This window comes from Dipteris shenzhenensis, chromosome 25, assembly GCF_047967505.1.
Source record: "Dipteris shenzhenensis isolate YYH24624 ecotype China chromosome 25, Dip_SZ_1.0, whole genome shotgun sequence".
Taxonomy (NCBI): Eukaryota; Viridiplantae; Streptophyta; class Polypodiopsida; order Gleicheniales; family Dipteridaceae; genus Dipteris; species Dipteris shenzhenensis.
In genome coordinates this window covers 5,500,045-5,516,694 of record NC_141620.1, presented here as the reverse complement: position 1 = coordinate 5,516,694, position 16,650 = coordinate 5,500,045, and the positions used below count along the sequence as shown (strand labels likewise).

The window sequence follows — 16,650 nt, the reverse complement described above, 5'->3', positions numbered from 1 at the left end:
ATAGAAGTGTGTGACGTGTTGCAATGCTCTATCAGCTCTATACCTTGTGGTCTGGTTGCCTCTTGCTGCTTTTTAATCTGTCGTAGTACAGTCTCCCTCTCCTTGTGATGGCGCATCTCAAGTAGATATAGGCCAATGCAGACCTAGGCATGGAAGTGGATCAGTCATGAGAGTGGGTGGAAGCCACTCCTTTCCTAGTAAAGGCAATGGTATCGTCCCCTGATTCATAATAGGATGGGCAGGCACATAGAAAATGCTCGTGTGTCTGAACCACTCCGAGTGTGTATAGCATACAGATCCACTGCTCTCTGGGTATGGTTGTTGCTCTCCTCGTCTCAATCCTTAGCTGATGGGATGAAACACGCATCTATCCAATGGCGATCCTTAGTGCATGCGAGACTCCTCTATCCTCGAGGTACTAGGGTCTGATGGTGAATCCCTCCTCTGATACTCTTAGAAGTGGTCGCGATAGAAGTGGGACTTGGTGGGGAGCTCTTGGTCCCTCCCCCAAGTCCGAGATGTATGGAGCTGCAGGAGATCTAACCGTATGTACGGTTAATCTCGTCTCGCGGGATTGACTGAGGGGGTGCATCCATGTTGTATTGAAAAGGGGGGAGCCTCTCCATCTGAATATTGTGCTTGGCAAACAATGTGGATATCCGTGCATACCATGTGTCTGCTCCATTCTCTGCCAGTCGTTTGGATGACTCCGGGGCTAGTCTCGGTAATCTCCATCGAGGTAAGTCCTAGACTCTGTGGATGAATGTCACTGTCTGAAAGATGTCGTCAACTTGTAGAGAAGTCATGGCGAACTCTGCCTATACTATCTCATGTGGAGCTGAGGGCTCTCTCTAAATCATCTGGACCCCATCGTCACCTGTAACTGCTCAAATTTCTTCCACTCGGTCGTCGGCATATCACTCCCCCAGAAGGGTGCTGCATACATGGCAGTCGGTCGCACTAGTGTGTCGAAGAGCTAGCCCTTCATCGGTGGGTCTTGGAAGTGTGCGTGGAAGCATTGTCGCTCTAGCCGATCCAAAGCACTCTGTCCCCGTGTGAGGCGTGCGTGGATTGCATGGGTCATCGTGAAAAGGGGTCTTGTGAAGACTGCTCCCAGATATGTGTAGGACTGCACTATCTCCATTCGCTCACCACGGTAAGTGAAGCTGAGTCGACGGGCCATTGCACATGAGGTGTTGAAGACCATAACCTTGGTCTTCCCAAGGTTGATTGAAAGGTCTCTCTCTTTGCAGAATACCTCTAGAGCCTCCAGATGTCTCTGCAGCCCCTCCGTTGAAGATGATATAAGGACTATGTCATCAACGTATAGCATGTCAGCCTCGCCTCCTATGCGGTCTATGAAGGATGTAATCCCATCGCTGTAAAGTCTGAAGAGGGTAGTGAGAGTGGACAGCCTTGCTTCACCCCGATTGTGCTCTCGACCCAGTCTGACAAATCGTTGGGGGCACAAACTTTGCCTGTGATTGACTTATATAGGCTCACCACTCCCCAAATCAGCGTCTATGGAATATGCATCTCCTATAGTCTCTTGATCATGTGGGATAGCGGGACAATGTCAAAGGCCTTCTGAAAGTCTACAAAGCATGTGTAGACTTTCTGGTATCTAGACCTCGCCTCCTCGGACTTCTTAAGAGAATGTTTCTATATGGAGAAAATTTCACTATATGGGGAAAACAATCACTACTATATAGAGAACCCGACCCTCTGTCTAACTGTTGAGCTCCCTCTCTAACACTGATCCATAAATCTTGGCCAAAGTATGGCCAATCATGAAGGGTACGGTAGTTCCCAATCTCTTTAGGGTCCCCGGCTTTGTGTATCGGTACAATAGTGGTGGTGCTCCAAGCAAGTGGGAAATTGTGACAAACCCTTGGTTGAACATCTGTGCTAGGACCAGAGCTAAAATCTCCTGCCCATGTGCAACGTGCTCAGTCCTTAGGCCCTCATGATCTTGTGCTTTCCCATTGTGTAGTCGACGGAGTGCAGCCCGTACATCCTGTGTGGTAAACAAGTGGCAAATGGCGGGCGTGGCATAGATAGATAGATAGATAGAGAGAGAGAGAGAGAGAGAGAGAGAGAGAGAGAGAGAGATTATTAATAGTCTTCGAAAGACCGAAGGGTCTATGAGATTGAAAGAACTTGATATAGCTACCTGAAGGGATGAGCCTCTAAACGGGCATCAACACCCATGACGAATTCAAAAAAGAACTATAATCATAATCATAATGAGACTGATACATAAAGAGATAAATCTGAAAAGTCTCTAAGCTCATGGAAAGGATGGGGGATGGTGACACTATGGTGGGCATCTAAAAGCTGGCGGGGTATGTGGGGCCGAAGGGGGTCGGCGATGTATGAGGATGTAGTGGCAAAAAGCCTGGGATAGAGTGCTGACAGTTGTCAGTAAGTGTGGTCCACTGTGGTCCCCTAGCTATTGCCTTGTGGTGAAGCAATGCCACTGTCTATCTTGTCAGTGGTGTTACCGTATCTAGTGAGCATGGAGGGAAGGTCCCTTAGTCTGCTCTGTCACTCGACTCGCTAGCGAGTCTGCCGTGTTGTTCGCTCTAGTTCTCTGCTAAGCTTGCTGGTCAGGTTGGAAAAAGTTAGTAATAATGCTCTGAGTGGAATCCAGCTGCACACCCTGGTCTCGCCTATGTGCCATGAGCAACTCCTCCTTGTGTCGGACGGCCTCATGGATGAAAGTCGCCTAGCATCTTTGATTTGGGTTGGACAAGAGACTTAGTAGGTGTCTGAAACTGTCCCTGAAGAGACAATGATAGCGACCTCTAATCTCATAGTATACAGGGCATCTGAAGGCGAAATGCTCCTCTGAATCAATTTGCTGTTGATCACAGATGCGGCCCTCTCTGGGTATGCCCTCTGCTTATTCACTCTCAATGCAAAGCCCATATGATGAGACACGGAACTGCCCTCTCCTCAAGGAGTGGGGGAGGTGGATCCATGTGTATCCTAGTGGATCAATGAAGCCCTCTGCTGAATCTGCAAGCAATGGTCTCTGTAAAAGCTGAGCTTCACAGGAAGCTGGCGAGGTGCCAATCAGGTATGTATACGAGCACTGCTCATCTCCCTCAATTGTGAGCTGCATCAGTGATGAGAGGGATCCCCATGGTCGTCTCTACTCATCTGCATTCGTGTATCCAAACTATTTGAGTCGGTCTAGATATATGATGATTTGGAATGAGGCGTCTGTGTGGAGAGGTCTCACTGCAAACTTTACTAGGATGACGTCATGTAGTATACATCGCTTCCCCCTAATCATGCGTGATAGCATGAATGACTTGGAGCCTCTCTTTTTGGAGATCTATTATCTAGGAAGCACCCGTATATAAAGCCATTGGTCTAGCTAGAGAGTCAAAGAGGAGTGATTTCATCTCACATGCTGAAGTTTTGGCAACGCTCTCTCTTTAGTCTTGACAAAGAGGCATGCCCTCTGGTCATTTGTGCCTGTGCTGCAGTTTTCATTGGGGCCTATGTAAATGCACCCAAATATACATAAGATCTAACTATCTCCATTGGCTCCTTTGCAAGTGTGAAGACCTCCCCCGGAGCTGAGCCTTATTGATATTGAAGATCATAAACCAACCATGGGCAAAAGTCGTGGACAAATCCAAAAAGATGGAGGAACATATGACAGCCAAAATGGAGCAATACAAGGTGACTCAAACTTGGTCACAAGTGGTTTAGGGGCAAAAACCCATGAGAGTCAGTCAAGAAACGCTTGAGGAAGATACCATGTGTTGACACAAAGCTCTGAAGCTCAAGATGGTGGAGAGGGGAAAAGATGCGGAAACAGCCAGGGAGTTTGTGCATGCTAAATCAGATTGAGAATGCACGGAGGGTTGGAAAGGATGGGACAAGGGGAGAAGTTTTTGATTGTCAGGTTCAAGGTAAAACCAAGGTTATGATCGTCAACACTAATGAGGCTCAACTATTCTTGTAGTTTTGATTGACCTTACAGAAAGATTCTGACAGCTGCTATGTATGTCACTGAAGAGGAAAAATCTGTTATCTTTTTTACTAAAGATTGTGACAGCTGCCATTTATGTTACTCAAGAGAAGAAATCTCCTTTTTTATAGATTCGGCTTGCTTTGGGCCTTTAGATTTTTGTGCTAATATCTCTGTTATCAATTTCAGTAGCTGCATCTTCTATGGTGATCCAGCTTAGTAGTGTTGGATTTTATGTGAAATAATATTTTGCGAACATAATCTCACAGATCATTCTGAAATTATTCTTAGGTTTCCTGGCCTAGGACAGGATTGTGAACTTGCAGATGGCCTTTTTTGGGTTAGAATGCTTTTTTAAATCTGCTGTCAAACTCATTCAATGCAGGTCATCGTAACAGATGGAAATCTTTCGACACTTACAAATTTAAAGCACAATCTTTTGATCAATGGTGTACCGGTAGTGGGAGAAACACAATGCCCTGATGAACAACATCAGAGAAAGACATTGACTTCTGTAAGCTACTAGACTGCATTTGAGGTCCTTTTGTCAGAATCCGTTATGTTGGCAGTCATGGATAAGGCTTTCATACCTTTTGTCTTGTAAGTTGTGTCTGTTTCAGCGATTCTTGTTTTATTGTTGCTGCAATTTTTTATTTTTGGATATTCACCTTTGACACTCTATAAGCCGGTATTGCTTCTTATCTGTTTGGCATGTGTATGCCACATTATTGTTTTCGTAGCATAGCATTCATATACATCTGTCATCAGCCTTCGGGTTCTCCAAAGGGCGGTAAATCCGAAATAATGAGCAAATCACTTAATTACAGCCACTTAGAAAATTCAAGACAACAAACAAATAAACTTCCAACACACAATACAAGAGCTAGAATGCCCCTAGTCCGCACCAGACACCAGTTTGGCCTGAAAATCGTTGAAGCCCCTTGCGGTATTTCTTTAATTATATCCAGTGAGATCAAAATACAGCAAAGCCTCAACTTTGCACAACACCCGAGAGATCAATCAACTGAATACTCAAGCAGCCTTATTGGGGCTGGCAAAGGCATCAAAACCTAATGCAAATTCCATGGCCATCCTGGCAAAAACCTGTGGGCAATCTCAAGCAAGACTAGGGCCACTGCTGAAACTTGAGGTTTCCAAGAAACCGCACCAGGCATGGGTCTTCTGGATAAGGCATCGGCCACAACATTCTTCTTGCCTGCAACATGAACAACTTGAAAGTGGAACATAGACAAGAAGTTTGCCCACCTCATATGCTTCTCAGATAATTTCCTATGAAAATCGTTTAGTTGCCAAGGGGTATGCACAAGAAGAGTGGATAGATTATGAGCAGACTTTTGCTCCGGTGGCCAAGATGACTACCATTCGCTCTATCATCTCTCTTGCTGCGTTTTATGGTTGGCCTGTGTACCAGATGGATGTCAAGACTGCCTTCCTCAATGGGGATCTCAAGGAGGAGGTCTATGTGCATCAGCCCTAGGGTTTTGTTGTTTAGGGACAAGAGCACAAGGTATGCAAGCTCAAGAAAGCCTTGATGGGCTGAAGCAAGCACCTCATGCATGGTATCATAAGATACATCAGTTCTTGCTGTCCCAGGGCTTTGTGGATACTCACACAGAGCCAAATTTATATGTTCTGCAATAGAAATCAGATCTGGTCTTGCTGGTTCTTTATGTTGATGACATCATACTCAGTGGCAATATGTCTCAGCAAATTGCAGCAGTGCAGTCCGTTCTTTGTCAGACATTCGACATGATGGAAGTAGCGCAAGGAAGAATGATATGTCTGTACATAAAAATCAGCACCCAACAAATAGTTATTCCACGTGGACAAAGCATGAATTGCAGCAAGCATTTCTTTCTCATAAATGCGCAAATTCTGCTCAGCTGATTGTAATACCCTGCTCTCATAGGCTACTAACCGATCGTCTTGCATCAAAACACTTAGTGCACGGTAGTCACTGGGGTACTGGTTGCTGACAGTATTTCGCCGCGAGGCCTATGATCAATGTACTAGTCCCTGCAGAAGTGGATGTATATGATTGGTTATGTGCACCTCTACCATATCATAAATCTGTTGGTTTCTTTTTGGACACATATCTCTGTTGGTCTTTTCAGAGATATCTGATGGTCAATACGAAAGCATCGGTTGGTCTTTCCAGAGACATCTGATAAAGCATGTATTTGTTGTACTTTGGAGTTGTAAAGCTGTTTTTGCATTATTAGACACACAAGTATTTGTAAAAAAATAATGGAAAAGGCAGAGTCTGCCATGTTTTGGATTTTTCTTGTTTTTGTACTTGTAATTTTCAGAAATTACCACTTGATGTCACTTGGACAGCTAATGGGGACATTTGCTGGGGTTCCAAGAGGGGGTATGTCACGGAGGCGTGATTCTACTTATGAATTTACTTGTGACAGCTCAAGCCCTAGACTGGTGAAAAGGCTTGAGATACAATTGCTTATCATAGCGAGTTGGATGCTATGAAGGAGCAATATGCTGAAGACAATGACTTTGCAAGGATATTTGATCAGCTTATGGATGGGCAAAAGCATGATCATTATACTCTTAAGGAAGGCTTCCTTTTGATGCATGGACGCTTGTGTGTCACAAAGCAGTTGAGGATGAAGGTACTTACGGAAAGTCATGTTCCACCGTATATGGGCCATAGAGGTTGCCATGGTGAAGGCTATTGAGCACTGAGACGGGATGTTGAGGCATTTGTGCATCACTTGTGCAAGTCGTCGACATTGAGCTGCACTTACCCTGTACGGCTTGCTGGGTGGGCTGCTCCTTGGGATTACGTCAATGGCATGATCCTCGAGTCTTCCTGGTGGCAATTCTCCTGGCAAAGACTCAGAGAAACGATCTTTAAACTTATAAAGAAAATCTATCTTGTGCTTTTCCAGCCCAGAAAGTTGAGACCTAGCGTCTTCTGGCTAAGTTTCTTTTGCAAAAATTAAGCAAGCATAAATATTCTCTCTCATTACAGAAGAAATGGCAGAGGCCGATACAACGGGGACTTGAGTTTTACATCCAAAACATGAGTCTTTTCCCTATGAGTCAGGGTCAACTTGTTATTGAAGCATAACAGCCCGCACCCTGTAATACCAGGGTATACCCAGCAAAACATCACATCCAGACAAGGGCATAATGTATAACTCCTTTGTGTCCACATAGCTCTGAATGTGTAGCCTCAACTTTCCAATGATTGGAGTGACAGGAGAGCTGAACTTGGGGTTGGCCGTATCAGCTTCACAAGTGGCCCCATCTCCTTGGGACGGATTCCCAACTTACCTGCTAGTTCTGGCGAGATAAAATTGGCTCGAGCTCCGAGGTCAAAGAAGATTAAACAAGTTTGGTCATGTACTTTGCCCCAAGCTCTGCATAACTTTGACTTACCATCATTCTGCCCCTCACCAATCACATCAGGCATAAGTCTTGCACTCGGTTTTGATTTCTTACCCTTCTGTTTGCTCTTCTGCTCCTCCTTTTCTTCCTTAGGCTTTTTCTTAGTTGGGCATTCTCAAGATTGATGGCCTTCCTCCCTATAGTGAAAACATTTATTTTGCCTTATCAGTTCTCCCTTTTCCTCAAAAGTCAGCCTCTTGAACTTAGACTGGCTCATCTTGCGTCGCTGGCCTGCAGCAAAAGAAGCCTTAAAAGGCTTGCCAGGCTTCTCCCTTTTACGTCTTGCACTCGGTTTTGATGTCTTACCCATCTGTTTGCTCTTCTGCCCCTCCTTTTCTTCCTTTGGCTGTTTCCTTTTCTTATTTGGCCATTCTCAAGATTGATGGCCTTCCTCCCTACAGTGAAAACATTTATTTTGTCTTATCTGTTCTCCCTTTTCCTCAAAAGTCAGCCTCTTGAACTTAGACTGGCTCATCTTGCATCGCTGGCCTGCAGCAAAAGAAGCCTTAAAAGGCTTGCCACGCTTCTCCCTTTTATGTCCTTTGGACCCTGTGGTCCTCCCTTGCATAAGGGCATATGCCGTGTTGGCATTTTCAATCAACTGGAGCGTGCTTGATGTACAATAGTCCCCGATATCCTTGGGCTGCGGGCAACCCACAACAATACTTCTCTATATGTTTGGACAATGGTACAAACCTGTAGGAACTAACAGGCAATAAAGCTGCCCAAAATTTCTTGTTATAAGCTTCCAAATTGGCACAATTCTCAGCTTCAAGCTTGTGCCATGCGGTCATCACCTCCACCTCAAAAGTGGTAGTCAACCACGAGGCTGCAAATACCTACTTAAATCCAACCCAAGTGACCGGTGCTATGCAAATTAGTCCACCATTGCAAGGTGTTGCCTTTCAAGAAGGTGGCGGCCTTTCTGATCTTGGACGCTTCAGTGAAGTTCCCTCTTGAATAAGCTGCATCAAATTGTTGCAGAAAAGTCAGATCCTTCAACCTGTCTGCATCCCAATAAAAGTTTCAAAGTTTACGCCTCCTTTGAAGTCCTTTGCTTTGCCTCTGGGGGCCAAATTGTCATAAATTGGTGGCTGCAAAAACGGTGGCTGCATCATATTACCCATGCTCTGTGCCCCTTTTCCATTTCCTTTGAGGGATTGACCACTCCGGGTCCCATAGCTGGCATCCAAAACGTTCCCATAGGATTTCCTATGCGCATCCTTGGCTGCATCCCAATGTTTCCATACATCATATTAGGCATTCCAGCCTGCATCATGTTTTTGGCATGCCGGGTTGTATCATGTTTGGCATTCCAGCCTGCATCCCTCTAAGCATCTGTCCTTGGAAACCCTACATAACAGGATGAGACCCCATTGGGAAGTTTCCTGCCATATTCATGCCTTCATTAGGCTGTCCAACAATGGCCTAGAACACCGAACCTCCCCCGAAATAACATTGGATACATTGTGGACTGAGTAAGCTTATGAGTTGCTAGTAATGCTATTTTTTCAGAGTTCCTTTTCTGCAATTCATATGAAGGAAGCTTCTGAAGCACTTCACATGGTTGCTCTGAAGCTCCTTATAATGTGTGCACCGCTTCTTTTTTATAAATCTTATTTCTTCCCCCTAATGCTATTCTGTGATCCCTTTTTATTTTGTTGATAAACTCTATGGTTTATTGGCTTTTTACCCTCCCATACCAACTATTACTTAGTGTTTTTTGCATTGGTCTTTAGCTGTTGGAAACATTTGTGGGCTATCTTTTGTAAGAAGTTGGAAAACATTTAGCACAATTGTTTGGCGGAATTCATGTTGATAAAGTTATGTCAGCCTCTGCTTGTGCCACCAAACTCTATGCTTTATTTGCTTTTTTGCCTCCTGTAATAACAACTATTGTATGACATTTTTTGCTGTGGCCTTTAGCTGTTGGTAACAGTTGTGGGGCTATCTTTTGGATTCATTTACAATGCAAGTCTTTCTTATCTTTGTGCATCTTGGAAGCTAATTAAAAACCCTAAGAAACTCGATTCATTTCAAGTGCTTGCAAGACTTCTCCACATGTCTCAAAATGGTCGAGTTGTTGCTTCAAAGGGATGTTACTAATGGTCCATGAGCTTTGGAGAAACCTATTGAGAGAGGCTGATGCTCCAATAGATTTTAAGATGGTTTTCGGATCACTTGGTGGGGATTTTTTTAAAATTTAAAGAGAAGAAGATAAAAGAGAAACAAATCATCTATTAGAAGCGAAGAAAATCATACAATGTCAACTATTCTGAAAAGAAAGCCACCTAGAAAAATGCAGCCTTCTCCTCTTGGATCCAACACGCTGACTATGGTATCTTGAGAACTACCAAGAACCAACATGGTGTGCTATACAACACAACGGATTTCTTGATCCAACTCGTTGTCTATGGTCTCATTAGAGCAAGTACCAAAAGCCAATGTGGTGGGCTATATAACCAACATACTCCTTGATCCGTTAAACTATAAAAGTTGTCCGCAAGCTAGGCCTTGCAAAGCTGGTCATGATGCTAAGTAGTCTTCTTGGAATCCTCCAACTCCATGGGAGCATACCCCAGTCATAAAGCCTTTTAACTCCTCTAGTTGTGCATAAGAGAAGTGTCCTTGTTTAAACTCATGGTTTTACTACCTAACATAAATTTATGAAGTTTCTTTCCAAAGTCGCAAATACGATAGCTTATTTTTGAAGTTTCTTATGGATATTAGAAAGATAGATGCAAAGTTTAGAGTTGAAAAGTGTGCTTTACATTTCGCCTTTTTATTGCCATAAAATAAAAAAATTAAGGCCTTTATTTGAAAAAGAAAAAGCCCACAAAGGATCTAGATGTTGAAGATGTTTGTTTTTGGTTGAAGTTTATTCTAATCTCAAGAAAATATCTTAAAATCCAGGGAGGCTCTTTATTTCAATATAGCATTGTTATACCCACATGTTGTATTCTTAATAAACTTTTATCTTCTAAGTGATAGATTTTGAGGTTATGCAATGCTTGATCTCTTTTTAAACTTGTCTGACTATTCATCATAAACTTAGTCAGGTCAAGAGGTCTTTTTTGTACCAGATCTTCCAAATTTAAAGATTCCATGTACAAGGATCGAAATTGTTTATGTGAGGAATTTACCCTCATAATGGAATTGTACAACAGGTGGAAAAATTTGCAATTTTTTAGTTCTTAACATTACTCAATCTTCTCTAGGGATACTCTACGACATTTCTAGCCAGCCGTCCCCCAACCTCTCACAACTACCTCACCCCAACTCTTGTGCATTGTTGAGCATTGGTGACATCAAACATGCTGCCCTGAAGTTACATAATGGCCGAGCCAAAAATCATGAGAGACGATGTATTGAATATACTGCATATGGGCTAAGTACCCTAGCCCTAATCTTGGCAAAGCTTTTTAATGAAGCAGTCTGCACCAATTTTCTCCACAGCGGAACTCTTAATACCATTGTCCCGATCCACATGGCAGGGCATCTGGTGAGCCTGGAAAACTACAAGACCATTATGATTAGGCATGTCAAGTCCAATATTTAATGCTCGGTACTCGACACATAGGTTAGTTAATTTGGAGGGCGCGAGGGACTTGGAGCTATTGGATAGGTAGGCTTTTGTCCTAATCACACGACCCTAGATCACATCGTCACGTTGCGAGATATCATTGCAGAGGCCAGGGCATGGAGAGATGTTAATTGTTGCTTTGTGGATTTCTGCAAGGCTTTCGATATAGTGTCACATGCCTGTCTTATTAGACACTACATGATCTGGGGTATGGTCAAGAGATTATTCGGTTAGTCTTGACATAAGAGGGTTTTAGTCTGAATTCGAACAATGACTGGATTGGCTGAGGAGATTAGGAGCTTGATTAAGTCAAATAAGGTTGTCCTTTGTCACCAACCCTTGTTTGGTCTATACGTAGATCAACTTGAGACATTCATCGAGACACTAGGAGGATGGGCTCATCTTTAGCTGCATCCTAGGGTTAGATTTTCCTCTATGCGGGCGATGTGGTCTTATGTGGTCTTACTCTCTTCTTTCATTGTGGGTCTCCATCGACAGCTTGGTGTTCTTCAGACCTTTTGTGAGACATATGATTTGAATGTTAACTTTGGTACAAACAAGGTTATCTTCAATGTCTCGGGCGAGAGCAGTTTATTTTTAATGACGCGTTGTTGGTAGAGGTTGTTGCATCCTATATAGTTTTGAGAGTACTCTTCTCGGGCCCAATCTTCACGTCAAGACCAGCTATGCAAGCCCCATTGAGTTGGGGCTATGCTGCACTAGCGAGACTAGAGCGCCAATGCTTCCATCTCATTTTCAAGATCCCAAGACCAAGTCTTCTCTCTTCAACTCTTTGGTCCGCTAGCTTGTATTTATGGCAATCCCTGCTAGGGCCTAAACCTAGTAGAGATGGATGGGCCTCAAGTAGAGAGGCTCTAGGTTTAATTTCTTGCACGAATGATTTACAGTTAACCTTTGGTCCCGGGACCATGGTCTCAACCTATCAGAGATGGATGGGGCTCAAGTAGAGAGGCTCTATGTAAATACTGTTCACACGAATGATTCACGGTTAACCTTCGGTCCCACACTAGATCCGTGTAGCTGAGTCTGGCAGTCTTCTAGATGATTACATACCTCCGTTGAGTCAAAGATTTTGACCTCAGGACGATGTTGGCCCTAGAGATAAAAGATGTTGGTATGCTCAAACATGTAGATGGTTTGCAAGTCTTGGACTTCACATGGAGAGATTGCCATCTTTTTAGTACAGTCTCGAGGTCCCATCTATTTTACTCGCTTATCATGAGGCAAACCAAGTCATTCGAAAAGATCTTGTATAGCTTCACACACACATGATTTGGTTAGCACCTAACGAGCTTCCTGTGAAGCTTAGCTTTTCAAGAGAGCACTATCGACAAATCTCAGAGCATTGTTTCGTGACCCACCTAGTTGTATATGCCAAGGTCCATCTTCACCACATTTTGCGGGTCTTGATTGGGCAGTTTGATGTTTCTTCTCACAGACTATGCATTGAGACCAGTGGCGATGAGGGCATCCTTGGGAGGGCCACATTTGCACTCTATTCGACATGCAGGAGGCTGAGTCGGAGGAGCACTTTATGCTTTCAGATGTAATGTGTACTATGAGGTCCAAGGTCGTCACCAGTCTATTCAAAGATGGATTCAGACGCGTCCGCAACCTTTTGGTCCATTCAGATTAGGGACCGGTAGCGATTTTCTTTTCCTTCACGAGTCCTTAGCACACACCAGCTGCTTAGGATATAGAGAGGAGATCTGGGAGTCCAGCTAGAGGGTGACTCATATTTTTTCCCACTTAGGTGGCAAAGGCTAGCAATCACTAGGGAGACCATGCCGCCGAGATCAATAGAGGGTGATGTGACAAACCCCTAGCGCGTTGACCGACACATGAGGCTCGGCGATCTTTCCCTATGTTTGTTAGCACTTGTCCGATGGCAAGCGATTGCGAGGCGGCCACAGAGGGCATTGTAACCTAGAAGACCAATGCAGTCAAGTAGTTTGTCCATGTCGTTGATGGGTAGGTATGTTGGCAGTGGAGGCACCATGGATTTTACTCGATTGATCCACAAACTCTTTGCAGTACTTGGGAGCATTGCTAAGGTAATTCATAGAGAGAGTGTTGTCTTCATATGATTTTTGCGATAACCTGACGTATTACATTTCTTTTCATCACCAGCATGCATCGTTTGAGTGGCATAATTCTGCTTCTTCGTTTATTATTAATATTATTTTCAATTGACCAGCTGGGAGGGGGGGAGAGAGAGAGTTGAGGAGATATAACTAGTACAATGATTTTGTGCTCTGAGTCTAACCCCTTTTTGTGCCCATCTGGACGCAGCATTAAAAGGCTTATAAGCTCCTTTGAGACTCGGTGCATGAAAGACACATGTGTCAGATTGCATGTTGAAAGATGGAGCTGTATTCCCTTTAGTTCAGCTGTGTAGCTAGAAAATTGGATGGGTCAATCACATGGATCTGCTAGGGAGAAGTCTACTGTGTTGGGTTCATTGTACTCGTGCTACTGCGTGCGATCCCACTGTACAATCCCAGAACCAGTCTCCGAGGTGGATTCGTTATAATTTAGCCAAGTCTTCTCATTCGTGGCCCTGGTTACCCACCACCCGTACTTGCAGTAAATGACGCAAAACTTTTTAAAGGTGATTACTGGTCTCGGAGATGTTTTTTAAGCTTAAGACAGAAGTTCAAGTTCCCCAATGAAGTCAAACCAACTTCAATCATAAGGCAAAGAAATCACTGAAACCATTCTTGTGGAAGAAATCACTGAAACCCCCACAAGACTGAGCAGAGGTCAATTTTCAAAAGAGAAGCAGAGAGATACTTGCATCTTAATGAGCTGCAATGCCAATAAAATGGCACGAGAGAGAACAAAAGGTTGAACACATTTTGAGAAAATAGAAGGGAATCAAATGAATTTAGACTAAGGATGTTCACAGTGCAAACTCACCATAGATAGAGACCCTTCTATATTTCCAATATTAGGGCTCATTTAGAATTCTGGAAAATTCTGATTATTTTCGGGCTCACCAGCAAGGGATTTTAAATCCAAGCCGCTTAATCCCCGCAACATATTCTTGAATATCCATCATTCTGTATCATTCAATGGTGTTTCTTAGAGGTAGAGATAAGGAGATTTTTATGGGGATGTTTCTTTTGCAAATGCTGTCTTTGACAATAATAACCACCGGAGGAGGGAAGTAGGTGAGTGGCTGTGTGCTGTGTTGCAGTCTGGAAAGAGGGTTGGATGAGAAAATTTGTTAATCTTTCTGAACTGTCTACCCTTCTAGCTTGTCAAGGGTTTTGTTCACACCATGTGGAGATCGGGTCGTTTAAATTCAGTCATGTCTCTTAACTCTGTTATTCGGAATTCAAAAACATTTTCAGAACTCTGGGGAATGCTAGATGCATAAGAGCCGATGGTATGCTAATCTGAATATCGAGTGTCTTTTACTGCCAATCTGATTTATCTATCTTTGCAGATGTTCCCTCAAGAGATCTGGGTATTTCTACGTATTTGTGGAAAGTAATATTCCTCTATATTTTTTATAATTTCAAGTCTTATGCCTTTCAGGTAGAATGCCATGAACTCTCTTGGGAATCTGCACTTGAAGATGTAGTTGAAGATTTTGATGCGGACATAATGTAAGAACTTTACGTTGACAAAAGTTTCTTCATGAATGATATGAACAAAGTCTTGTTGGAAAGTCTTACTTTTATGGCTACTGATGTTCAGACTGACTGACTGGTTTGACAGCATTGGAGCCGATCTTATTTATGATCCTACTAGCGTTCCACACCTTGTGCGAATATTGACTCTGTTTCTTTCAAGGAACAAGAGTAAAAATATTAGAGCCGGAGAAAAAAGTAGTCATAATAAAAAAAGTATGCCAGCTGACCATCTGGAGAAGGTTGGTTATAGCATTCACGATGTTAGGCCTGTTGCATTTCTGGCCACGGTTATTCGGAATGTGGATACATTAAATAAATTTGTTTCCTTAGCTCGTATGTCTGGCCTTCTTGTTGAAGACATCACACACGCAATGAGACCATGTATTTGCTTACCACAAGTGACTAGCATTGATAGGTCTGCAATTTGTCTGCATAGACTGAGCATGAATTGTGTTCAAAGGTGAGGTGAAAATTTTACAGGTATTGACAATAAGGCTTGCTAGGATCCAGGATTGGTTGTGTGCGCAAGACCTTGAGAAAACATAGTTTGTAGAGAACATCCCAAGTTTCCTTCACCAAGTTTTGATATATGGGATTATAATGAATGTTGTTCATGTCTCCACAGACTTTCTCTTTCTTCTTTTTATTGGCCTGCCTGAAAGGTAGCCTTAGTAATGGATCTCATTTTCAAGAATTGAAATTGCGATTTTTATTTTCCAAAATTCTTTGTCCCATTTTTGGACATATTTCACATGCAACTAGAGTTTAACTTCCACATAATCCCCAATCTCTCTCTTTCCCCTAAAAATCCTCCTTTACTCTCTCTCTCTCTCTCTCTCTCTCTCAACTCTCCATCCTCTTTTCCATGCTCCATATCTAAGGCAGGCCTTATGAATGATTATGAGCATTCAACGTGTTTTTTTTTGGGGGAGATTTCTAATAAGCAAATAATCCAAGCAATGAGTGAAGCCTCTGAAAGTACACAGCGCAAGCCTACAATGTACATTTTTATTGAAAAATGAAGCGATTGAAAGAATCTTGTTGATGTTACATGATGTTTGTTGCTGATTTTTGACAGGTTGTTATTGTCTTTGCCGTTGTCCTGGATCAAATATCTGTATTGATTTTAACCTGTAGATTGTTGATGTTTGTTGCTGATCAAAGTTGACATTGTCTCTTTGTCTGAGTCATTGATGGAAGTTTTGTTGCAAATGTATTTCAACCTCGTGTGTGCTGCAAATTGTGGGATTCTCTAAAAATGTTGCTTCATAAAGGAAATATGCTGCAAATCGTTTGATGGCACCTCAAATTTGAAGTGCTTGTCATTATCTAGGTCTAGGGTGCATGTGCTTGTGATGTGATTTGCATCTTCATGGCATAAGTTTCGATTAGCTTGATCAATCTGACATGTTAAATGTTTTGACTTCGTTTGCACACATCCATTTGTGTCTTTGGCGTTCCAAAAATGTAATATTGAACATAAATCTTATTCATGGTTATGTGCATGGAGGAATTTCTTTTTCTCTAGTACTAGTGAATGTAATCACAGTTATGAATGTTGCCACAACTTGCAACTATTGACGAATGTGCACATTGGTGTCATGTGCATTTTGTTGACATGTGTTTCACATTTTGCACCCCCCCCTTCCCCCCCGAGAGAAAAAAAAAGAAACAAAAAAAGAAGAAGAAAAGAACCTTCTATTAATGCTTTAAGAGCACCATACGAGTCAGCTTCGAATTGGAGCTAATGATGGAAAGGACAAAGAAATAACGGAAACTAGCTGTCAACCAGACGTGTTTCTGGAGAGTCCAACTCACTACCTAGGTACTCTTTGGAACCGGGGCTAGTAGTCAGGGTGGGAGTCTATACATCCAACGAAGACCACTCTCGTTGGAGGGTATAGAAGATGTTGGTAGGCCAAGCCTTGTAGAAATGCTTGCCTTTCGGCGGTTGCTCGTGAATTTGAGTATTGCACTTCCACGCGGCG

General features: G+C 43.0%; 1 protein-coding gene across 1 annotated transcript in view; it reads left to right on the top strand.

Annotated features, from left to right (window-relative positions):
- Positions 1–15,334, top strand: part of LOC147885354 (uncharacterized) — a 35,614-nt gene extending 20,280 nt beyond the window's left edge. Inside the window, exons 8-10 of the mRNA XM_087396670.1 lie at positions 4,374–4,502; positions 14,565–14,635; positions 14,748–15,334. Coding sequence (XP_087252796.1) covers positions 4,374–4,502; positions 14,565–14,635; positions 14,748–15,126 — 579 coding nt within the window. The 3' untranslated portion in view covers positions 15,127–15,334. The remainder of the gene's footprint in view (positions 1–4,373; positions 4,503–14,564; positions 14,636–14,747) is intronic.
- The last annotated feature ends 1,316 nt before the right edge of the window (positions 15,335–16,650 follow it).